We start from the raw sequence: 24,939 nt of genomic DNA, 5'->3' as shown, positions 1-24,939 counted from the left end.
TTTTTCCTCCCAACAGGAAGTGCTGCGTTGTCGTCACGGTGACGTCGAAACGTGCTCAAACTGGGCGGAGTCAGTCCTGTGGTCATTCATACAAGTGGGAAAACTTTGCTGTGCTACAGTAAAGTTGACCAACAGAAGTTCCCGCTAGCGGAGTCAAAACCAGCGCCTATTATCTTGTGGGCTTCTATACATGCATCGAACTTCCTGTTCTAGTGTTGAAAGGGAAGAAACTAGTGAACTATTATAAAAAGTCTCCACATCTGGAAATCTGTTACTCCCACAAGATTATCGTTTATATGGACAGATTTCTCTGAACACAGCTTATGTCGTGAGGCGTGGGTAAGTCTGCTAATATTTTTTAACATGGCGTTATGTTTTTTAGCGATTTTAACTTAGAATGTGTAAACTAAACCGTTGGTTTCGCTGAACAAATAGTGGTTTCGGTGTCGTCGTTGCCGCCCCGTCGCTTTAAACCGATCGACACGTACGTTCTGTGTTTCTGGCTGTATTTATGTTATAGCTGTTTTAACTGTTGGTACAATTAAGTTTTTTCCAAATTTTTAGGTTTTTTATTCCTGGTAAAAACGTATTATTTTCAGCCTCAAATATTACTGTAAGCGGTCGGCTCTTGCTACACAGCAACACACACAAACCATGGTTAATCTAATATCGGTAAGCCTATATACTGCACTGATGTCATTGTAGTATGAGAAGAATGCTAATCTGTACTAAAGATATTAAACTTAAAGTAAGGCGCCGGTATTACATCAGTAAATACGTTCCGCGCCAAGGATTTCAAACACAGTTTACCTGCGCGGGACAGACTTGACTTCCGGTGGGATGCCTCGCGACGTGCTGCTATTGGCTATTTTACATAGACGAGGGTGGGGCTTCTTCTTTAGTTTGGCTCCAGGATTCGTCAGTTAACCGCCAAGATGTTTGTGGACAGATATATGATTATTTACCACATTTCAAGAGAAATGTTTAAAAGGAACTTTTTTTCTTAACTCGACTGATCCTCTATATACAATTGTCAGAATAAAGAGTTGGTGCATCTTCCTGCGTACTAGTAACAAGTTAATTTTTTTTAAAGAAAATAAGTGTTGTTTCCCCCGACGTAAACAGTTGTACAATATATGACTAAAATCAGTGAGTTCCAGTGGAATATTGTAGCGGCAGAATATGTTGCAACCGATGTCGATTCATTTAGAATTTAATTTACCATACCTAACCTAAATAATAGGTCACAAAATAGCATTCGTTCTAGTGATTAAAACAAACGCACGAGTTTTATTGAGTGGATTTGGATCTGTGCAACCATAAACACTACATTTGTTAAAATATGTCTATTTTGTTTCATTTTTAATAAATTGTCAAATGACAACTGATAATGTCGTTATATGAATTAATTAAGCTATAAAGTTTGTGCTTTGGCCTGAAACAGACTCTGTTGGTCCACTGCGACCACAACTACACAGTTTATTATTGTGTAGTCTGACCCAACGCCCTAACTGAGTTTCTTACTTGCAACATAAATAGCATGTACACATATAGCCCAGTATTTAAAACATGATGATTTAAACAGGAGGGAGAAAAGATTCACAAATGTTTTCTTCTTTGTTTTTGGTTCTTAGGATGGTGGCCTTTTAATACCTCAGTTACTGTGCATGTGTTCTGTGTCGGCGGAGAACGTTTTAACCATGGGTCCCCTGACCACACCTAAAAAAGGAAGGGAGGGACCCTCTGGTGATCCATGGACACCAACATCTAACCTCAAAATGCTCATAAGCGCTGCTAGTCCTGACATTAGGAACCGAGAGAAGGAGCTGTGCATGGACCACGAGGGGCAGGTAAAGTACACATTTTAGAATTACCCACGGATGTCTACCTTTGAACAGATGTAAATTACAACTTGTTTTATTATCTAGTTCCAGGATATTGAAGCTGGAGAATCGGAGAAATTGATCAGCAGAAAAGAAAAGAGTCTGGGTTTGCTTTGTCACAAGTTCCTTGCCCGTTACCCAGATTATCCTAACCCTGCTCTGGACAATGATATCTGCCTAGATGATGTGGCCAATGAACTTAGTAAGAAATCATTTTTAATTTTATTTGGGCTTTAAAAGAAACAGCATCATGTATCGGAGATTCATTATTGTTACGTTTGTTTGTTACTCATTCTTTTTCTGCCACTTTGTGTCCCCTTCCTCTTTACAGATGTGGAGCGCAGACGAATCTATGACATCATGAATGTGCTGGAAAGCCTTCATATGGTGAGTCGCTTTGCCAAGAACCGCTACACGTGGCACGGCCGCTCAAAATTGGCCCAGACACTGGCGATTTTGAAGAAGGTGGGCGAAGAGCACCATTACGGTCAGCAGATGCTGCAGATTAAGCAGCGGCTTTTTGACTTTGACGGTGAAGAGAAGGAGAATGAGGAGGCAGCAGATTTGCAGACAGATGAGCAGGGACAAAAGGAGTTGTTCTTTGTGGAGCTTCCAGGAGTTGAGTTCAAAGCAGGTGGGATTGTTGGTTAACTTCATTTATATAACAAAAATTTGTACATTTATGGTGGACTAGAGTATGTGATGCAGTTTGTCCAATTTACATGGAGGCCTATGGATGTTTACCACCAAAGAGTGCAGGAAGACTGCAGTGATTCTAACTGTCCTCTTCTCTTCTTGTCCATCGTCATATCCAGCCTCTGTCAACAGTCGGAAGGATAAATCTCTACGAGTGATGAGTCAGAAGTTTGTCATGCTGTTTCTGGTGTCTGACACTCGCATTGTATGTCTGGATGTGGCGGCAAAGATCCTCATTGGTGAAGACCAGGATGCAGATCAGGACAAGAACAAGTTTAAGAGTAAGCACAGCACAGTTCTTTCTGGCCCAAGAAAAAGTAACCAAGTACTTTTTACTTCTCTGAAAACTTCCATTATAGACCACATATAGTCATTCAAAAACAAGCTCTGCATTAACAGATTTAGAAGGATCACTAACTAGCAATTCTATGGCTCTTTTTATAGCCAAAGTGCGGCGGCTCTATGATATCGCTAATGTGCTACGAAGCCTTAAACTCATCGAGAAAGTCCACGTTACAGACCAGAGGGGGAGGAAACCTGCCTTTGAATGGATCGGCCCAGTGGAATTTCCACACATCAAAGGTATTGTCGATGCAACCTGTTTATTTTCAAGGATTCACTTTTGAAAAAAATCCTGCACTTTTCTTCAGTCCAGTGCTGTTGTGTCGTTTAAAACCAAAATTCAATGCCCTGTTTTAGACCTTGAGAGATCAACTTCTGAATGTTCATCCAAGAGGACAAATGTCCTGGAGTCCAGGGCGTCTCTAGACAACTGTGCTAAAAAGCTCTTTTCATCACCGGGAACCAAACGCAGTTTTACACGACACCCCTCCCTCATTAAGCTGGCAAAGAGCATCCAGGACGACAGACGGAAGATCAACTCGGCACCTAGCAGTCCTTTCAAGAATTCACTCAGTGAGTAAAGCCATGTGTTTGGATGTAAACGTTTACTACAATCACATTCAAAATAAAAAATATCTCCATTTTCTTTCTTTTCTTTTTTTTTGTCGTCAGGTGATGCCTCAAACATGGAGTCAAACAAAATGGCCCAGCTTGCTGCTATTTGTAAGATTCAACTGGATCAAGAGTCTGTGTAAGTTTGAATCTCATCAGGCAGTTTGGTTAAAATAAACCTTGTCCCTGAAGATTCATTTGTCTATAACTCAGTCCAAGATGTGAAATAAAATGTCTGCTTCTATTCCAGGACTAAGGCTGAAGACCCCAAACATTGTTCTGCTGATTCAGAGCCTGCACCTTCTAATTCAATGGAAAAGCCTCAGATTTCCTTGCTTACCCCGATCCAGGAGTCCAGAGGCAACACCACTGTCCACCTCACTCCAGTGACAGCTCAGCCTTCAGGCTCCGTGGCTTATATTCCTGCCCAGTGTTCGTCTTTGATTCCAGTCATGGTGTCTCAGCAGCAGGGAAACAGACCCTACGCTGTGTATTTGCCCACCTCGTCCCTCAGGTCCAACTCTCTGGCCCGGCCGCAGCCCACGAGTCTTGCTGTGCGCTCTATGACATTTGAAGATAAGATGGGACAGAGTCCCATGAACCAGTTTGCTGCTGGCAGGGCATCAGAAGTGAGCCCCCTGGTGTTCAAACGGATACGTTCGGACTCTGCATCAGACAGCAGCCCCAACAAATCAAGGAGAACTGGTCAGAACTTTAAGGTAAAGACGTTTATCTATATGGCTATAGGTGGTGAGTGTCATGATTTTAACAGATACAGAGTGACAAACCTTTATGTCTTGTTTGTAGGACTCTTCTCCAAAGCTCTGTGAGATTCTACAGGCCCGCCTGAAGAGCCACCGTGGCAGTCAGCTCTCCAGTCGGCCCTCGCCCCGTGCCCTCCACCTGGACCCAGAGTTTGTCAACACCCCAGCTGATTCAAAGGCTGACCAGACACTAGTCCAGAGCCTGGAGACCTTCCTGGACAAAGAAGAAAAGGCAGTGACTTCTGACAGTGAGGCAGGACTGACACCGGGATATCTTCATACTGAGGTACAAACGAGCTGCTGCTCTGCTTTTGTCAACCCATCATGAAAAACTCCTCTAACATTTTATCTTCTGCTCTTCCAGACTTTAGTTCCAGCAGGATACCTGATCCCAATCTCCCAGCAGTCCCTCCTCAGCTTCAAGGAAGCTAAATGTTCGGGAGGTGAAAACAATGGAGCCTTAACGCCCACCTACAATTTTCAGCTCACACCAACTGCAGGTGATTTAAATTAAATTTTTTTAAATTTTCAAATACTGACAGACAGTTCTCTGAGACAGATCAGGTGTTGGGTTTCTTTTCTAATCTGTTCAGTCTTTTAGTTGGAGTTATCTAAGGCATTCCGGGTGTCATTAAATTAAGAAAATTACCAAATTGTATTTTTAATAATTGTTTCATTTTAAGAGTGTACCAACCTTTCTGCAGATTAGACCTCAATCACTCAACATTTAAAAAAATAGATTTGTTGTCTGGTCACAAGATTATTTACACAAAAATAACATTTGAATGTTATTTTATCATCAACAGGCTCCAGACCCACCTCGGCTCAGGAGGTCACACCCATTAGTCTCCGCCGCCACAGACCTGCTGCCACTCCTCCTCCCGCTCCTGCTACTGATTCTCCCCGCACAGTTTCCGCACAGCCTCTCCACCTCCACAGCCCCAGCCCTGCAATTCTCAACTTCACACTGCAGAACCTCGGTCTGATTTCTGGCTCCAGCCCAAGAAATAACTTTGCTTCCACCCCGACCTCAGAGTACAGCACCACGCTGTCCAGTCCACTGGCTCTGCAGCAGCAGAGGAGCATGGTCTTCATCAAACCCCTGTCCCCGCTGCCTGTCCACCAGTCTGTCTCTCCTCATTCTGTGGCCCTGCTCAGTTTACCACAGGTACGGTTCAATTACTGTGACGCGTTGGTTTGTCACTTTAAACTTCTACACTTGGATTGTCTGCTAGGAATATTTAGTTGTAAGAACTATAGATTATAGAACATGACACCAGTGGTCCATGCATCCTGGAACCCTGAACAACTTTTTAAAATGTATTTGCAATTTAAAAAAATTGTGAATACCAAGGCTCAAAGAATTCACCTGAAAGAATAAAAAATTAACAAATAAACGCACACGGCAGTTTAAAAATATCAATTAGTTTAATTTGTTTTCATTTTTATTTATGTAAAAAGAACTATTTTTAATAAACATATTGGAAATTTGGAGTTTTGTTCTTAACTCTTGTTTTTAGTTTTCAGAACCATGTTGAGTTAGTAGATGATCCTAAAATAACTTTTTTTTTTCATTCCATTGTTTAGTCTATGATGGCGACCCCTAAAGGGAATGGACTCCCCCAGCCCAGCTTCTTTCAAACACCTGTTCCTGTCTCACCTCTGGCTGCCATGGTAACGGCCAGCGCAGCTGCATCAGCCACTAAAACAGTTTATGTTCCTCAGAGGAGGCTGGATGTCAACACGGAGGATTCCTGAAGGAAAGTCTGGGTGGATTCTCACAGTGAGGTTCAACGGTGCATTATGTGGAGGGTGATTAGTTGTTGTTTTTAATTATAATTTTTTTATCATATGTGTAACAGTATTCATTACCTGTGAACATTTCACAGAGGCCTCTCTGCCTTCATCCTTATCAGCAGTAGCTCTAAATATAGTTGCTCTGATAGACGTTGGCCGTGAGCCAGTGGACTCATGGAAATGTAATTTCTGACCACAGTCTCATGAACACTAGAATATTTTCAGATGATTTTTATTTTGTTACAGAGCAGAATATCTGAGAATGTAATTTCTGCTTAGTCAGTCATGTAATGTCCCCCGCCCCAATTTTGAACTCAAAGCTCAATCTAAAAGAATGACCCATTTGTGTGATGACATAATTTAAGATATAAAACACCTTCATTTGGAATCAATGACATTACGTTGTGGTTGAGTAGCATCTGACGATGTTACTTTTGCATATGTTCACTGTTGACCCTTTAGAATATGTGGATATTTGTGAAAAAAGAAGTCTGAGACTAATTGTTCTGTGAAGTTTAATTTATAATTGAATGGAATGTTTTTGATAATCTGCTGACTGTGAAATTTTAAATAAATCTTTTTCTTAAAGAATTTTTTTTGTTTTCTTCATTTTAAATAAATCTTTTTCTTAAAGAAAATGTTTTCTTTTGTTATTTTGTGCACCGCAAACAGATACATGAGGCTGACAGTTATTAGATATAATACATACAAGTGTTAGATTATCATCTGCTGTTGACCGGGTTAATGATCCACTATATGTAATCATTTATTATTCATTTACAGTTAATCTGAAACTAAGAAACAGAAAATTTAAAATAGGGTGTCAACATTTTTTGGTTTGGAGCTGCTTTTGAAATGATGCTAATAATGATATTTACTTTGAGTAAATGCATGTAGATGTATGGCACAATACCTATATGGTCACTAATTCAGTCCTCCAGATTTAATCTAAAAATAGAATGACATGTATATTTTTATTTAGCCACATTCATTGCTCATGGTCTGCCAGTACTTCCTTGTGTTCAACTGGTAAACCGATCCACTTATTGGGCATCCCTGATCTATACCTAAATACTTTTAGATTTTTTCTAAATTAAAACAGTTTTTCACAATGCTGTGAGAATTTCTGCTTGACGTATGGGACGATTCTGAGATAAACTTGTTTTTAGTTAGTTTAGTTACGTTTTATTAATATTAAGTTTAATATAGAAATAAAATATCTAAAATTCATCAATACCAGATGGAATATATCTTGCCTTTTCTTTCTGTTTACATCAACACTGACATTCTACACTATTTTCAGCATTTGCAGTTGAAAGCAAATTAAAAAAAAGAAACATAATACACAGGTTGGGCAAATGAGTGGATTATGGGTGAGACACTTGTGGAATTATATAATTATTATAAAATAAAAACAGATTAAAGAGAAGTCAAAACTAAGATATAGACCAATGTATATAAATAACCCATTTATATTTTGGATTGGGCTGAGAATATATCGATCATGACTAATAATAATTATAATAATACATTCTGTGTTAACATTATCAGACATACAGTACACGTCACTCTGCGTTAAAAGTTTTAACTCGACTAATATGACATCAAACAGACGCTGTTATCCTCTGCGTTCAAACATCTGAACAGAACCTCCAGCCGACCAACCAGTTTAACTGCTCTGCTACGAGCTCCACTCCACAAGGTCACGACTGTGGCTCCGACACAACACAGTTGTCATTTACATGCTTTAAGTTCCCCTCGTGTGTGTGTAATCCCAGGGCTGTTTGCAGCAGTGGCTCAGAGTTTCCTGCCTCCTGTGTCTCAGCGGGTTCATGAACAAATGTGGGCGAGTGGCTGATGGTCAGGCCTCTCTTGGACTGTGATGAAGGGTCAGAGGGGCTTCGCTCTGTCACATGTTATTTTCGGTGGATGCTTTCATTCCAGTGTCAGCAGTGGGCTGTGGTGATGGTGAGATGGACGCTATATAAGCTGTGGTGGCGCCTTCACCTCCAAATTTGGACAGAAGCGTAAAGACCAAAATCCAAGGTAAGGATTTGTTTTATGTATTTATACGGCTGTATTTGTGGGTTCTTGTCTTCTCTATATTATTTTCTTATTTTATATTGTTATTGGCCTGAATATATACAGTACTTTTCTGTTTATGAGAAGATGCAGTCTAAGACAGCTACTATTCCAATGACCAGGCTAGCGTGATCCACCTACTGGACATACAGCCCTTTATACATGCCTTGTATGTTGACAGGGTGATTTAATGTATGTAGCTTTATGGTACAATATCATTCAGTTCTCACAGCACACTGTCACCACTACACACTATGGAATTATATTCATATTTTAATGTTTTTATTTGAAATGGTCGTGATCTACCAGCACTGTCTTTGCGATCTACTGGTAAACCTGATCTACTTATGTCAGGAGTCAGTTCTGTACGACACGTCCATCTGAGGTCTATCGTCAGACAGTATTTACTGGACTCATTTATCAGTACTCTAAGGTGGTGATCTGCCTCTATCATGAAGAGGAACAGCAACAGTATAACAGACCATTGGACATTAAAATCATCAAAATTGGGCAAACAACACATTTTTGCTTCTTATTTCATCTGGATTTCAGCTAAATTAAAAAATGTAATCTGTTTTGGGAAGATGGAGGATTTAATCTGCAAAATGGTTTCTTTTATTAGTCATATTCGATTGAAATGTCATTGGTCATTTCATACCATCCTGATAACTTAAACAGTTTATTTAGTATCATAATATTTTCTGTTACACGAGGAAAAGAAAACTGTTGGTTTCTAATTCACATTAAATTATGTCATTTACCTGACATGAATATTTTTGTTTCATTTAATTTCATATTTTATAAGATGCCAAACTGGGGTGGAGGAGCCAAGTGTGCAGCCTGTGAGAAGACGGTGTACCACGCAGAGGAGATCCAGTGCAATGGGAGGAGCTTCCATAAGACCTGCTTCATCTGCAGTGAGCACTGGTTCCATTAACTCTGACCTGTGTGTCTGACTGGACATTACTGGACGATGTTTTAACCCAGGAGATCATTTTGCCCACACTTTATATCTTCTAATAAACCTGATGAACTAACTTTGACTAATTTTAACAGTTTTTATTCAGGGTCCACATGTGAACAACATGTTTTTTCAAACACAGCTTTATCCTATTGTACTGTCCTACACGATTAGGGAACACAATATTCACTTACCTGTTTTTCAGTTCCTCCTTAATTCCTTTCTTTCCCTCAGTGAGTCGTCCAGACAGTTCTGTCGTTGTCATTGACCACAATCATGACCGTCGGTCCAGAAGTGAAGCTCCTCCTGACCACAGAACAACAAACAAACATTAAACTCTCTAAACACTGACACCTCATCCTGACAGATATTTAGAACCCTAATTTAACCTTGTTACCTTTGGTTTACTGTGTGGTGAAACCAAAGTGTCAGGAAAAAAAGAATGGCTGACGACTCTATGAACATCAGGTGAGTTGAATGAGCAGCCAATGATGGAGGGAGACACAAACAGGGGAGGAGCAAAGGAACAAAGGAGGTAGACACTGTGTTGAGTTCCACTGAGGACCAAGATGGAGAACTTCAGTAGTTCTGTTTTATTACCTGTCGCCCTGCTTCCTCTGTCTCACTCAGACCTGCCAAACAGCAGCAGGAAAAATAACACTGAGAGGAAATGTTCATAACAGTCAGGAGTATTTTCTCTTTGTATTGGCTTTTTTTTTTTACATTTCCCCAAAATGATTAATTTAGCTGCTACTACTTTGTTCTTTAACAGTTTTACCATCAGTGGCCACCTTCTGTCACAGTGACTCTTCTCACCCTGTTACCATAAAAAAAAACCCTTTATCTTCTGCTTGAGAAGATAAAAGTCTGAGGTCACTCTTTATTTACTGGTTATATATTGTTCCAGTCACTTCTCTTCCACTCTGGCCTGAATTTCTTCTTCTACTCTTATTGTGATCCAGACCTACTGTATCTCTTGGGTTGACATGTCTTTCACAAGCGCTCACTCCCAAGAGGAGCTCTGAAAGGTCGCTGCGATAAGCAAATCCATCTGCTACGCATTCATCTTTTCTCCAACATTCACATGGCACTTTGTTCTCACTCTAAAATAGAAACACACCAGACATCTGCTCATGTTTAATGCCACTGCTGACTGATAAAACCCCTTGTCTGGACGCTTTATTTAACCTCCACGGCCACAGGCCTCAGTAATGTGCATTATTTTGTGTTTCTTGGTCACAGTGAGCTGCAGAAAAGGCCTGGACAGCACCACGATGGCTGCACACGAGTCGGAGATCTACTGCAAGTCTTGTTATGGAAAGAAATACGGTCCCAAAGGTTATGGATACGGACAAGGAGCTGGAGCTCTGAGCTCGGATCCCCTAGGAGACCACACTGATCTGCAATCGAATGAGTGAGATAATAACATCACATGGTTTTTACACCTCTCGTAGTCAGAGAGGCAACATCTAGACACACCCATGGTAAAACTATGTGCATAAGGTAACAAGTAAACACTGTGAAGTGTTTTTTTTTTCTAGGTCTAGATCCAGACCTGCTTCATCTAATGCAAATACCAGCAAGTGTTCCCAGAAGTTTGGAAGCTCAGACCGGTGCTCCCGCTGCTCCAAGGCTGTCTATGCAGCAGAGAAGGTGATGGGGGCCGGGAAGGTAAGAGTGGTCCAACTACTGAGTGATGCTGTAGTTAGAAGTTTTGGGAAAAACAAGAAACTAAATACTACTCCCAATACTTTTTTGTTGACTTCTTGACTAAAGTACTCGACCATGTCTATTTCCTTTGTGCAGCCCTGGCATAAAACCTGTTTCCGCTGCGCACTGTGTGGCAAAAGCCTGGAATCAACCACAGTGACTGACAAAGATGGAGAGCTGTACTGTAAAGGTACATGGACATACACGTACATCATCGAGCTGGAAAGTTCTGTCCATCTAAAATAAACACGCACAAATACTTTCTCCAAATCTTTTTCAGTTTGCTACGCTAAAAACTTTGGGCCTAAAGGGTTTGGACTGGGAAACGCTGCCATGTTGGAAGAACGACAGTGAAGACAAAGAGGAATAGTTTGTTTTTGTGTCATTGTTTTCAGGATCTTTATGTATTATTACATTTACTGTTACTCTCAGTTCTTACCTTCACACTGAACAATGTCTGGTGATGCAATAAAAATAACTGCAATAATGATGTTATATTTAAAGCAGAGCATCATGTGAATGTGATGTATCTAAATATGGCATTTCTGGAATACAAGAATATTTGAGCAGACTCTTATATTTACATCTTTAATGGAACATGTAGTCCATTTGTAGATGCAAGTAACACATTTCCAGTTTTGCTTCATTATATTAACAAAAGTCCAATATCATAAAGTCTGGTGGACATTAACGATAAAGCAGTGGATTAGATCAGTAGAATATTCATTAGATCAGGTCGTAAACAACTACTGTGTGTGTTAGCAGCCAATCTGATCACAGGATTAACACAGGATCAAACTACAGGGAGACAGTAATTTAGTTGTCCAACATCAGGACATTGGACAAAAGTGTTAGGACATGAAATGCTGATCTACATTTGTAGCTGAAATAAGAAGCTACAGTGACTTACATGCACAGAGCTGCAAAAAATGTAAAAATGAAAATGTTAGTTGCTACAGACCAGGGGTCACCTGGTAGCCAAGGGGTATGTTCTAAAAATAAAACTGGTCAACAAGAGGGTCAGAAACTGTACTGCTACTGTGCTTTTTGAATAGAAGAGTGTTTACTATATTGTATGTCCCAGAACTGATTATTATTACATTGGTCAGGAAGTCTGTATCAGACAAGTAGCTCTCTGTATTACTAAGTACCCTTGAAGTAGCTCTCAGTTTCAAAAAGGTCGGCGACCCCGGCTATAGACAATAAATGACCTGTACGTTTTCAAAACAATAAATTAAGAAATCTGTATATAAATGAATTTGTGAATTTGAAACAGGGCTGAAGCAGTTACTACAGTTACAACTGTGGTCGTGGGAGGAAACTACAGTATCTGGAGAAAACTCACACACACAGTGGGAGAACATGCAGACTGGAAGATCGACCGGGATTGAACATGAACCCACTGATCTTCCTGGAGTAAATGTAGGTGTGTATTCTACAGCAGGGGAGGAGTTCACACACAACCAGGTGAAAGACAGGATCAACATTGCTTTATTGACTAGTGGTCACTCATTATGAAACACATGCAGCTTTTACAAAAGTCATCAACTTGTACAAAGACCCTTGTTCCAGAAGTGTTTACAAAATTATGTTTAAGGTTTGTAAAAAAAGCTCTCAGAATCACAATTGCACCATTTAAATTTTCAACTTCACCAACTGTGACTTGATAAGGCGGCGGCAGCAACAAAACACAACTCAATCACTATTTACAAGTTGCCCGATGTCAGAGCAATGTCTACAGTCACCGTACTCCGTCCTCTCCAGACAGCCCACCCGTAAAAAAATAAATAAATATATTCTATGGTTTTTGGTCCACAACCGTTGGTTAAGGACTGTGAGCCTTGACCCTGAGGGAGGTCAGACCATATCTGTGAGTCCGAACATGTGCTGGTCGTGTCCAGCAGGAAAAGGCTGCGTCCAGTCGATGATTGCAGGCTTGAAGAGGCCACAGCAGCGCAGCTGGAAGAAGGACACCAAGTTCTTCACTACACCCAAGCTGCCAAAAAAACACACACACACACACACACCACAGATATGAATGAGGAATCTCAAAGCAGTGGTTAGCATGAGTGATTGGTGCAGAATCACATTCACAAACGTGCGCAGACACGTTCACTCACTTGTAAGGATTCTGTCTCAGAGACACCGTCTGTCGCATCTTCCTCTGGTGTAACGTCAGACTGTTCCTCTCTGTGGTGGTCAGTCCAAAGAAGGCAATCTGCTCTCACACACACACACACACACACACACACACACACAGACAGAGGCATGTCAAGCTCCTTCACTGATGGAACTTTAAGACTGTGAGGACTTCACTGGACAAAAAGATAGAAAAATAAGAATTTATGGCCAAATAATGAACAGTTGAGGTTAGTACCACCAAGTTATTTGTGATGATTTGTAAATTATTGAAAATTGACCGAAAATTATTTTTTAAATTTGACTAGCAACTAAATAAATGTGGAATTACTTTTTAAAATAAGTTCATAAGTTCAAATATTCAGTGACGTATTTCCAAGCCTCCTATTACCATTATACCATCTGTGACAGGGAACAAACCCAAATGTGACCTATACTAAAGCTAACAGTCCCAGCAGGCGGGCAGTCACCTGGTACAGCTGAAAGACCAGGGACAGGCTGGACCAGCAGGTGTGGTAGAACGACAGCACGAAGATGCAGAGCAGCCAGGGAGAACAGCTGACCAGGTTGGACACAACGCCCCACAGACCCTCCTCTTCATAATGTAGGGGACAGTGAGTTGACCAGTCTGAAAAAAATGACACACAGAGAAGAGCACGCGTGTGTTGCTGCTGCTGCACACGGACCAACAGAGCGGTTTCACACTGGTCGTCGTGTCACTTACACACAAAACAGCCATAGAACATCCAGGCTCCCATCAGGGCCAGAGAAAACAGGAAGAGGATGAAGTAGGCGTGATTCCTGGCACCTGGATGGAGGGAAACTTTGTCCATGACACAGGACAGGTATACAGGTACAACAACTGGACAGAGCTACCTCCACTGTTCAGATTATATACTGTATATATGTATATTCCAGATTTGTGTGTCAAACAGCTGCATCCACCCAGAAGACCTGGACTGACGACCACAGCCACCTGTCCTTACCTCAGGTGTGAACACTAAGCCCTAACATACCAATGCAGCTGTTGGTCCACATGGAGTGATGGTCCTGCTTGGCCACACAGGCGTCACAGTAGAAGCAGTGGTGCGCTCTCATTGGTTTCTTTATCTGTCAGAGATGGAGAGTTAAACAGAGGAGTTAGTCACTGGTTACACTGATTTGACTTGAACCATTAGACTTACACTGATGACAGTTCATGTGTTTGTATTCTCACCATGCAAGAGGTGCAGAATATTCTAGGGTCCAGACAGCCTGCTTCAGCCAACACCAACACGTTCTAGAACACAAAACCAACACTCAGCTCAACTTTACCAGAAAAACAAAAACCTTTTTTTTTAAACAAAATGAAATAAACCTCCCACCATTTTCTTCTCTTCTTCTGTTGCTCTGACAAAGCCCGGGTCAGTTCTGCAGGTCCGCAGATAGTAATAGACCAATGCAGTGGCATTTAGGGTGAAGAGAACCTGGACTGTTGCACTCGGTCCATGTGAGGTTAAAGGTTAAGAAACTGTTTTCATTTATTAAAATCACGTGAGCTGTATTTGTAATGACATCGACTGTTGACTGACACTGTTGAAAAGAACTGAGCGATTTGAAGGATATTTGGCACAAACCAGAGGCACCAGGTGAGGAGCATCCAGAGGATCGAAGCCATGAGAGACGACACGGGGAGACTGGACTGAAAAGCTGCACTGGAGAAGTTTCTGTTTGTACACATGTACAGTTTAGTAAACATTAAAAGACACTAAGAGTGTCATTATACAGAACCAACAGAGGACACGTCTTCCCACCTTGTCACCAGATTGACCACACCTACAACACAGGCCAGCAGGATCCCTTTGAGTAACCAGGACTCTGTCTTCATATCAAACACGGCTCCTACACTCCCAAAGGTGGCAGTGCAGAGCAAAAACTGAAGCATCACCTGAGAAAACAGAAAAGACAGGATGTCACGACAGAGAAAGTTGAGTTTTCTTTGGTATTTGAGAGCAGGACATGACAGGTTTCGTACCCTGTATCTGTTGACGAGGCGCAAACAGCGAGAGTTGGAGCGAATCCTCTCCTGTTTGACATGATTGAGCATGTGAATGAGCAGCGGGCTGTGTACCTGCTGGGCCAGGTCTAAAGGAGTGTGACCCTAAAAGGGGGAAAAAAAGAATACACACTGAGACAAACAACAATTACGTAAACTGAAGAGCAGCAAACAATTTGCATGTTTGTCTGTGGGGGCGGAGCCAGAGTGCCAGAGAAAAACATATGCAAAGTAGGAAGAAAATGTCAAATCTAAATAAAAGGCTCAATGACAGACAAATAGAACATCCAGGGTTTATACTTGGGTTCCTCAGGAGTTTCCTGCTCTTTATTTACCTAAGACTTTATTTAACTAAAATGTCAATTTTAGTTTTTGTCCATTCTTACTGTTACAAAGACTCAAGTTGTTCGACATGAACCAATGACAAATGATTCCTTATTTCTTTAGGATGACATTTTCAACAGGCAGTAGACAGCAGGACAGTTGAGCACAGACACTAGTCAACTTCCTTTCCTTTTACTGTCTGATCCACTATTGCAGCATAGATGTTTTTTGCACAATACAGTTTTGTCATGTGTCACTTGCTTTACGAAAGTGAGGCAGATACTTTCACAAGATAACCACTTCAATGTTTCACTGTTAAAACTAGGCTTACGTTAATGTTGTCTACGTCCACGCTGGCGCCAGCCTCCAGCAGGATGTGGGCGGCGTCGACATTTCCTGCCAGTACAGCGCAGTGCAGTGGAGTGTTTCTGTTCACTTTGTCCACGGCGCTCACAGAGGCGTTATTTTTTATCAGGAAGTTGGTGGGTTCAGGACTAGAAACAGCGAAAGAAAAAGCAAAATGGCAATTCGGCCGTGGACAACAAAAAATACAACTTTTAAAAGAGAAGCAAAAATTGCTTAAAATAAATAAACATAGAAATCAAGACATTGTATCAATTTAAAATACTACTTAAAAAACAAAGTTAGTCGGCTGTAAAAAAAGGGTTGTTTTATTTTTTACCCAATAATCTTCTGGGCTGCCAACATCAGTGGTGTTTGTCCGTTGCAGTCAGGGCTGTCGACCTCCTAGAACATGGGAAACAAAAAAGGATCACATTTGAAAAAAAAAAAAAAAAATTAACAGAAACGTCTGTACAAGTGAAAAACGCGGCCCTGAGATGCTCTGACCTGTCCTTTAGCCATCAGGTAAGCTGCTATAGCCATGTGCTGGAAGAGGATGGCCAGGTGCAGAGCGCAGTAACCTTCTCCATCAGCAATGGTGGGATCGGCTCCATATCTCATCAGCTGGATCACCATGGGCAGGTGGCCCTGCCTGTTCAAGAGCACATAATGATGAGGAGATTAAGAGAAATCTACCGAAGAGCCAGAAAACAACTCAAGCTGATTTGAAAATAGTCAGAGTAAAATAAATGCCCATACTTGACAAACATCTTATCATGCAAAACTTTCTTTTTATATTTAACGGCTGAACACAGTTTAACAAAGATGTAACTTTTAATAAAAATAAAACAAATGAATATGTGGTCAAACCTTATGGCCCAGTGAAGGGGAGTAGAGTTCAAGTCTCCACCGAGTTGATCAACTATAGCACCTTTAGAAATAAAATACCTGAGGAAGAAAAAAATATTGTTGTGAAGATCTATGATGCTCCAGACCTAATGACTGCATTATAAGTGTGTTCATTATTGATGAGCTGTTTCAGACACTAAAACATCACAGACACCTCCACTCTGTCTCTAGGCTGAACATGCTCCTGATTCTAATTTAAATAGTCTAAAATAATCTAATCTGATCTGGATTAAATTCATTGTATGAATAGAGAGAATAGCAACAGATACATGTCATACTGTTGCAGTGTTTTATCTATAAGCCTGACAAGTTGCAGATATTGTTCTGTTTATGTTTCTGTAAGATTCTTACTTGACCAGCTCCGGGCGGTTGTTGATGGCAGCCCAGTGCAGCAGTGACACATTCTCTTTATCTGGCTGTCTGACGTCATATCCTGCTTCTACCAGCTCCTTACAACGCTCCAGGATTCCAAACCTGCAGAGATGACACAAAGGCTTCATCTGTGAAAGTCACACCAGCGCACTTAAATGATACCAAATCATTAGAACCTATGGAATTAATTAAAAAAATGAGTTTCTTAAAGGTGATATTTACAAAGCTGAAATATGTGATCAGGATTGGATATCAGAACGCGGTGGGGACAATAGTGATGAACGGTGAGATTAGAGGTAAGGAGTGGCTGGGCTGGTTTCTTTTTTTTAAAAAAGCGACCTTTGCTCTGCTGAAGTTCAATTCAATGAGTAAGAGAAGGCGCAGCTACTGGTCCTTGTTTGAACTCATCCCAAGGCAGTGTGTGCAGAGTTACTCTCTCTGAAATGTGTAGTATTTTCAATCTGTACCAAAACAAGAAAAAAAACTGAGTTGTCACTGAAAAAGTCAAAGAGTCTTTGTGCGTTCCTGTCTCATTCCTTTCATCCTTCCTAAATGTGCACTGAGAAAATACCTGACACAGCAAGAAAAAATGGATTTGTTATCAGTGTTGTAAGGACACACTTTAATAAAAAAGTACGAAAAAATGGATCATTTGCAATGATGAAACAACCAAACTCTTTCAAGATGCAATTAAAAACAACGAGATTCATCATCTTATGAGGATTTTACAGGCGTATCCATAAATGTACTTGTCTGCGCCATCTGCCATTTTATTATACATGTAACATAAGATGCTGGTAAATAAAAAAAAAGTCTTTAGCTTCTAAGACATAAAAAACATCATTTTGAGTCGAGCAGCTTTTCATTGACTGTCTTTTATGGAAGTGATAATGAATGAAATAAAACCTCAAGGAGTTACCATTGATGTTTATTCACTTACTGCGTGGCTTTCACGATGTCCCAGCTCCTGCTCTCATCACCGAGCGAGCGTTTTTTGGGCTGCTGCGTGTGAAAGTCCATCATTTGGTCTGCGCTCTTGCCAAATGATCCATGAAAAGCTGGCATGAAGGGATGAGCATTTCCGCCAAAAGCAGCCCCTCTCGGACCGTGACTGTGTGAATGGCCTGCATGTCCGTGATGACAGCTGTCATGCATGTGACTGTGATCCTGCCACAAAAACACAGACAAACATAAGGAATCTCATCCAAGCCAAACAGCCTGGCAGAGGTCGGACAAATACAAGCCAGTCAGATGAGTGGACTGTGGTTTAAATTAGATGAGAACTGAGATTGGCAATCTGATTTGCTTAATATCCTTTCAATTACTTTTTGTTAACTGTCTAGACTATTAAAAGTAAGAATATCTCTAGAGGAGTGTATTTGATCATCAATGAAAGATACTCAGTTTTTCTACTTTATTAACCTTTAAAATGGGTCAGAATGTTGTGTAAAAGTGTAAAAATGTGTGAACCACAGCAGTAAACGATCATTTCCTAAATAACTAAGGGTTGTTTTCTCATGTGTTGGGCTTTGCAGCATGTGATAGCTATGGTTAAATATGTGAATTTATTATTTTACTTATATTTAGAATGCAAGGCTTTGACTATAAATCTGTCCGTGTTTTACTGCTGGTTTTAAAGAATCACAAACTAAACTGTGGGACCAAAAGATGATTTATTAGCTTCAGTTTCAGGTACCAGTTTGCAGACATTTTTCCGGTTCGAGGAATGCTTTTTTTACCTCCTGAGACAGAATAAAAACATTTTTTCAAACTGTCCTGTGTGACAAGAAGAACCTGTTACCGTAATGACTGATGTAACTGTTTACTTTGTCCAATACGAAGGACAATTAATAAAAACCTAAACGAAACCTGTGATTCGCAACGAAATAGTTAAATATGTGACATCAGAAACATAACCATCATGACAGCCACGATTATGTCTATAACGTGGACGTCGACATTCTTTAAACGAACAGAAACTGGCTACCTCAGCTGCCTCCTCGGGCCCAATCATGAAATAAAATCATGAAATCTGCTAACGGACAAGTGGACAGTGAAAATGATTCCACTATCGATTGGCATACGGCGATTCCGCCTCAAACAAACTTACTGATAGGCGGAAAAATGTTATGAAAAAAAAAAACACCAACGCGCCTGTCCGACTTTACCAAACCCTTTATATATTATAAAACTTTAGAAACTGCAACCATCGCATATTCTATAGCTGAACCAACAATCACGAATGGATCTAAAGCAGCAGGTATAAAAATAAAGTGTTCTTACGCCTTCGTTCTCGGTCCAGTCCATCTTCCTGTGTAAGGTGGAACGTAGTGAAAGTTCCTGTCACTGCACGGACCGTGATCACCGAACCATTTCCGCTTTGTGATTTTCACAATAAACGTTATAACACACCCGCAAATCAGTTCACTACAAAGATAAAATTGTATTCCTAAAATCCAACGGAACGTCCACGACACAATATATGAAAAAGCTATCGTTTCCAAAAGCGTGGCATAGAAACAGGAAGTATCCACTGGTTGGCGAGAACAACGTGGTTCTCCAAATTAAAAATCAGTTATTGTGAAACCGAAGCTACATCTTGCTATACATTTAATACCAGTAAACATTTCCATAACATGATTTGAGTTTAAATTACATTTTCTAGTTTCTATATTCATTATAACTAGAATGACGAGCTATCATTTGACTTATAGCCCCACGATCACTATATAAGGTTATAGTGAAAACAAAGCTGCAGTCATTATTGATATAGAGGTTAACAATAACCCTGCAAAGGACATTTAATGAATTAATCATTAATTAACGTTTTTCAATTAAACTCAAATTTGTTAAATATACATCTTAGCGACATGTCCTCTATATAATTTCGAAATAATACGTTGAATTTATTTGTTTTTAGGAATCTCCAAGTGTCTGAGATTCTGCAAATAACGAGACTGCTAATTGAAGAATGTTTGGATAATTTCTTGTTTTGTACCTTGCACCTTAAAATCTGAGCAATAGATGGCGCTGTTGTTTTACCTATCATATAAAGATGCATTTTCTCCCTTTCAGGTTCAGTTGTCATATTAAAAATAAAAAGTTCATCGGATTTTTTTTTTTATCTTTGTGGAATATATTCCAGTTTCTTTTTTATGAAGGCTCATCTGAAAATTCAACCTTATGCATCATTCCTTTAAATGCCAACATTTCTAACCCTAGAAAGAAAGAGTTTATGAAACGTATATTTAAAGTGAACAACAATTTAATAAATGTCCTAAAACTATGTAAAACTATATTAAATAAAGATATTAATGTTGTAAATGGAATGTATCAATTTACATGTATTAATTTAGATAATGACTGTTAGTCACTAATGTAAGGAATACAAATAAATGCACTTATGTCAACTGCAAGACATTCTGTTTGGATGATACATTGATCTAAAAAAAGACAAGTTTTTTAAGTTTTACTAACATATTTGCTTTGTTGCATTGATTAAAAAAATCTTTAAATGCTCCAATTATTTAGAAATGTGCTGATACAAACGTGAAATATACACGTGAAGGTAGGATGTATTTAAACGGTGTGAGAAGTTCAGACAAATTTGTGTACAGACTGCAGGTAACTGTATTTGAATCCTGAGCAGAAGTAGTTGAGATGATAGAAGGAAGTCATAACACTAGAGGTCAAAGGTCAAGATTGCTATAGTTGGCATGATACACTCGGCCATATCCAAGACAGCTTGGCGTGTTTCTATCAAAAGAAAATGACGCTTACACTTTGTTTCTGAGTGATTAACATCTTCTCCATTGGTTTGAAATCAGGTTATTAAGGAAGTTAAGGTCAGCCAATGACCACATGCAGAGGATGTGTGTTTGACTGCTGATACAGAGCAGCAGACAAAACTAAATGAATGGACCTTGCTCTCAGTGTTTCTGGAACAGAACAATGGTGGAATTGTGTGAAAATCTCTTAACTCCCTTCTGGCGTAGTGGTATTGTTTTTGAAAACTCACAACATGTTGAACTCACAGACTGCATTGTAACCACATGACAACATTTGCTTCTCATGATAACAACTTGGTATTTTAATATTTAAAAATGACATTGTTGGATGTATATTTTATGACAGAATGAAATATTATAATGTATTTGATACGTGAACCGCAGAGTATTTTATCAAATTACAGCACTTAGAATAACTTTTTAAATTATATTTTTTAATGAATTAAATAATTTCTATCTTTGTGTCCAAATATTATTAGCATTTACAAAACTCTGTTAAACAAATTCTTTTATATTATTCTAGAAACTGAGAATCACTTCTACACAGCTTCTATGTTTCTCACCCACGACACATACATAGTATTTGTCCCCAGTGGAGCGTTTTAGTAAAACAAAGCTCCTGTGCATTTAACATTTGTCATTTTGGTGCCTTGAATACAACACATTGTACAGACTGAACAAAAGAAACTGATGAGAAGAGTCTTGATAGGAAAGGCGTTCTTTCAACTGCTGTCCTTTGGGATGAGGCCTGATTATTCTGCCACACACTGAACACTGAACTCATCTACTACATGAACTAATCAGTCCAACACCACCATAACCATTAAAATTCTCCCATTCGCCCGGATAGGCAACACAAGTTGCCCCTTCCCCCAGTGCAACCCCTGCCCCGTCCTTCATTGTAAGTTCATTGGCAGGGTCAGGGTCTGCATTTGAACCAGAGGACCAGTGGTATTCAGGGCTAAAGGTCAGGCCTGAACGATGGCATCTATAGCTGTGAAGGTCACGCATTAAAACCCAGCCTGACCTCTTTAGCACTCTGCATGGTAATACTGTTAGAGATTCTAGTGGGAGCCGCAGGATGTGGTGTTTGAAACAAGTCTGTTTTGAAAGACAGTTCAAGAGACGCGCAGCAGTAAATCAGTGTGAATATGGACAGTTATGTTCTGTGGGGAATGAAAGACATTAAGAGCTCCGGCTGAAAAATGAAGATAGAAAATCCAGACACTTCAGGCTGACACTGAGGCTGCTGGTCAGAGTTCAGGGTGGAGCAGAGCTTTGTTTTGCAGTTTTGCTCAGCGAGTTCAGGGACAGAATAGAGAAGCCACATTACAAGATGGGTTCATTAGATCACATGGGTCAGGGAGAGCCATTCAATAAATGGGGGCACGCCACATTGAATCAAAGAATGTTCCAGATGAAACAGAATAAGGGCGGCATATTTGCAAAGGTTAATGTGTTCTAACAAATAAAAGAAGTTCAATGTGTAATTCAGTTGAAGAGGCTGCTGATCTTCACTACAACGTGGGTGCGAAATAAATTCATTTATAGTTAGGACTGACAGTGTGTGAAGAGAAAAAAAATAGAAAAATCTGTGAAAGAAAAACAAATTCAATGCAAAGTCTACAGACTTTTAACAACACTGGGGATTTTACAGTTACGATTATGAACTTTCTTTCCTGAATGTCATTGTGTGTTGACTGGATAGACCACTGCACTGCTGTCCTTGTCCCAGTCATGTCCTGTATACATATCATATGAACTGGACAGAGATGGAGAAAACAAACATCCACCTTTACTTAGAAAGTTTTCTTCTCCAACATATGTTGTCATTTATCCAAACCATAACTAGATCTTCAGCCAATTTTTGTGAACTGTGGTGTGTAGTTGTCAGAAGAGAAAGGGAAAGAATAAAACATGAGGAAAAACTGAAGAGCAGACACAGTCTGTGATTGACAGCTTGATTGTCCAATAAAGGCTGATGATGCAGGGCCACCAGTGACATTCATTTAAGTCTTGTCATTGTATTGGACAGTCCTGCTCAATCGCTTCTATATAAGGATGATAAGATAGGAGAAAAGTAATTAACCTGTTGTCATTCAACATGTTTGCTAAGTACAGTATATTTTAATACATGGATTTGAATTGTTCAGCAAGTAAGATGCTAACGATCTCTGTGGCTGCAGGTGCTTGAGTGTGAACAAATACAGATACTTCTTTTGCTGGCTCTAACAACGTCAGACTATACCGATATAGTTATATAACATTTAAACAGTTTAGCGCTTTGAAGGTTAGCTGCTTTATAAGAATCTTTTTTTAATCCATTGTCCTGTAAACGCATTGGCTGCTATGATACACTCTTCCTTGAAAGAAAAAAAAGGTATACAATCAACAGAATAGAAGTGAATAAATGGCGACCACCAGTGACCCTATGAGGAATGTGCATTTTCCTTGTTCACACCCACATGTACATGCTGGCTGGGATCAACGCTGTTTATTTTAAACCTATGACTAGGCCTGTGCTAAATACATCCTTTATAATGAACCTCTCTGAGAGGTGGCAGCCTCCCGCCCCCACGCACAAACATAAAGGAGTGTGGATGATTATATGTACTGAGACCCTCATATCCGCTGCAGCTAGTAAAACCTTGGGGTGCAGCACTTTAAGTAGACCACAGGTGTCAGCTTTCTGCTGACTTCTCGTCAGCGTCAGAGCTGTACAGGCGGGTAAAGAAAAGAGGGGCAGGGAGGTTGGGGGTTGATAGAAAAGGGGAAAGGTGGGTGGCTGAGCGACTGACATGAAAACTACATAGGGCAGTGGGGGTGATAATCCCAGCTAATGCCCCCTGTCTGCCCCATGTCTGCAGTGGCTCTGCCGTGAGTGGCAGATCGTACACACATGAAAAAGGTTACTGAGGTGACAGATCTCCCTTTATGGGGTGGGAGGTTGGGAGGGAGGGGGAGGGTGCAGTGATGGCTGCTGCTCTGTCTGCAGCTGCTGCAGCAGTGGCATTTTCTGCAGCTGATTCAGCAGAGCTTGAGTCCTCATGTCATTGTTGGTCATGTATTATGTAACAGGCTGTCGGGACATTTTACGCCTGCAGACTGGGACGTGGTCGGACAAGACGCTGGAGTCGGTCGAGTGTTTGTGAAAAAATGACTCAACACTGAAGCACATTTGTGTAACATCACCTCATATTAATATGAAGTCAAACACAATTGAAACGTTACAGCATTGTAATTGTAATTAATGATGAAAACACTCGTGTACAAGGCAGTTTCCTTCTACAGAGCAAGAAAGTTTACTAGAGTTAAATGTCTTGTTAGCAATAAAAGTAACATTTAAAAGAGATAGACAGCCCGGTTTTTAATATTTTTGTCTAGTAGAGCTACAAATGAGCTTTGATGTCTTTTCGGAAGTGTTTTTTTTTATCTTAAAGATTACCCTTAAAATTATATGAAGCCAAATGCATCTTGTCTTGTCATCACCATGTTAATGTCCATAAAGTAGACAACGTTAATGACTGCATTAGAGTAGAGTTTTAATTTGTATTTTTTTATTTTAACTACATTTTCTTGAAGAGTTGTAAAGTGAAAATTTGGTACTTTTAGTTGGATTCTGTGGATAAATTCACACTTATCACAGGTGTTTGTTAGGGGGAGTGTATGAAATGAGACTGTGTGGCATTTATATTATATAAGGCTAAGTGTAAGACATCACCAGGGGAAAGATAATGGGTGCAAAATCAAACAGATGATCTCCTGGATACTTTAAAATGTCACAGGCTGCTGTATAACAGTGTCAGATTATTCTGGATCTCACCTCCTGCCCCAGACTGCCATTATTGTCACATTGCATCAATGTGTTAATAAACGGCCTGCGTTTGAGCCTGGAGGACGTGAACTCACTCAGTCAAATAATGATTTCCATTAGCACTTGAAACAACCGGAGATGAACTTTCAAAACTAACTTTTCTATCTTCACCACATGAAGCTGTTTTCATTTTTCTGACCTAGTGTCATTTCTGCTTGAGAGAGAGAGAGACAGAGAGACAGAGAGAGACAGAGAGAGAGAGAGAGAGAGAGAGAGAGATTCCCTGTGCATATATGATTCATCTGCTGCACAGCTGAGTCACTGTGAGGTAAGCTCAGGTAAATTCTTTAAATACTTAATTGATTTTAC

The 24,939-nt window shown here is 40.1% G+C and overlaps 3 protein-coding genes and 1 long non-coding RNA gene across 4 annotated transcripts; 2 read left to right on the top strand and 2 right to left on the bottom strand.

The window, feature by feature from the left end:
• The first annotated feature begins 79 nt into the window (after positions 1-79).
• e2f8 (E2F transcription factor 8) lies at positions 80-6,470 on the top strand. Its single transcript, XM_008336978.3, has 13 exons — positions 80-339; positions 1,635-1,850; positions 1,929-2,085; positions 2,215-2,517; positions 2,699-2,860; positions 3,024-3,161; positions 3,279-3,494; positions 3,594-3,672; positions 3,784-4,252; positions 4,341-4,583; positions 4,662-4,797; positions 5,104-5,465; positions 5,885-6,470. The coding sequence occupies exons 2-13, from the start codon at positions 1,668-1,670 to the stop codon at positions 6,053-6,055; spliced, it is 2,619 nt and encodes an 872-aa protein (XP_008335200.1). The 5' UTR covers positions 80-339; positions 1,635-1,667; the 3' UTR covers positions 6,056-6,470.
• LOC112486531 (uncharacterized) lies at positions 4,059-10,365 on the bottom strand. The gene is made up of 4 exons (XR_003048986.1): positions 9,535-10,365; positions 9,332-9,443; positions 4,322-4,511; positions 4,059-4,199 (listed from the first exon to the last, which is right to left on the bottom strand). It is a non-coding gene; the product is annotated as an uncharacterized LOC112486531 (long non-coding RNA).
• Positions 7,454-11,868, top strand: csrp3 (cysteine and glycine-rich protein 3 (cardiac LIM protein)). Its single transcript, XM_008336977.2, has 6 exons — positions 7,454-8,140; positions 8,982-9,093; positions 10,380-10,551; positions 10,679-10,808; positions 10,944-11,037; positions 11,128-11,868. Exons 2-6 carry the CDS (start codon positions 8,982-8,984, stop codon positions 11,199-11,201), a joined length of 582 nt encoding a protein of 193 aa, XP_008335199.1. The 5' UTR covers positions 7,454-8,140; the 3' UTR covers positions 11,202-11,868.
• Positions 11,869-12,319: 451 nt separating this feature from the next.
• Positions 12,320-19,275, bottom strand: zdhhc13 (zDHHC palmitoyltransferase 13). Its single transcript, XM_008336976.3, has 17 exons — positions 19,252-19,275; positions 17,909-18,135; positions 16,948-17,070; positions 16,558-16,635; positions 16,195-16,339; positions 16,028-16,092; positions 15,677-15,839; positions 15,001-15,126; positions 14,780-14,913; positions 14,592-14,692; positions 14,351-14,475; positions 14,203-14,265; positions 14,003-14,096; positions 13,711-13,794; positions 13,457-13,614; positions 12,968-13,065; positions 12,320-12,843 (listed from the first exon to the last, which is right to left on the bottom strand). The coding sequence occupies exons 1-17, from the start codon at positions 19,273-19,275 to the stop codon at positions 12,705-12,707; spliced, it is 1,947 nt and encodes a 648-aa protein (XP_008335198.1). The 3' UTR covers positions 12,320-12,704.
• Positions 19,276-24,939: the final 5,664 nt, after the last annotated feature.

This window comes from Cynoglossus semilaevis, unplaced genomic scaffold (genome assembly GCF_000523025.1).
Source record: "Cynoglossus semilaevis isolate Cse_v1.0 unplaced genomic scaffold, Cse_v1.0 scaffold1033, whole genome shotgun sequence".
NCBI lineage: Eukaryota > Metazoa > Chordata > Actinopteri > Pleuronectiformes > Cynoglossidae > Cynoglossus > Cynoglossus semilaevis.
The sequence above is the reverse complement of the archived record's forward strand: the minus strand, read 5'-3'. Positions and strand labels throughout refer to the sequence as shown.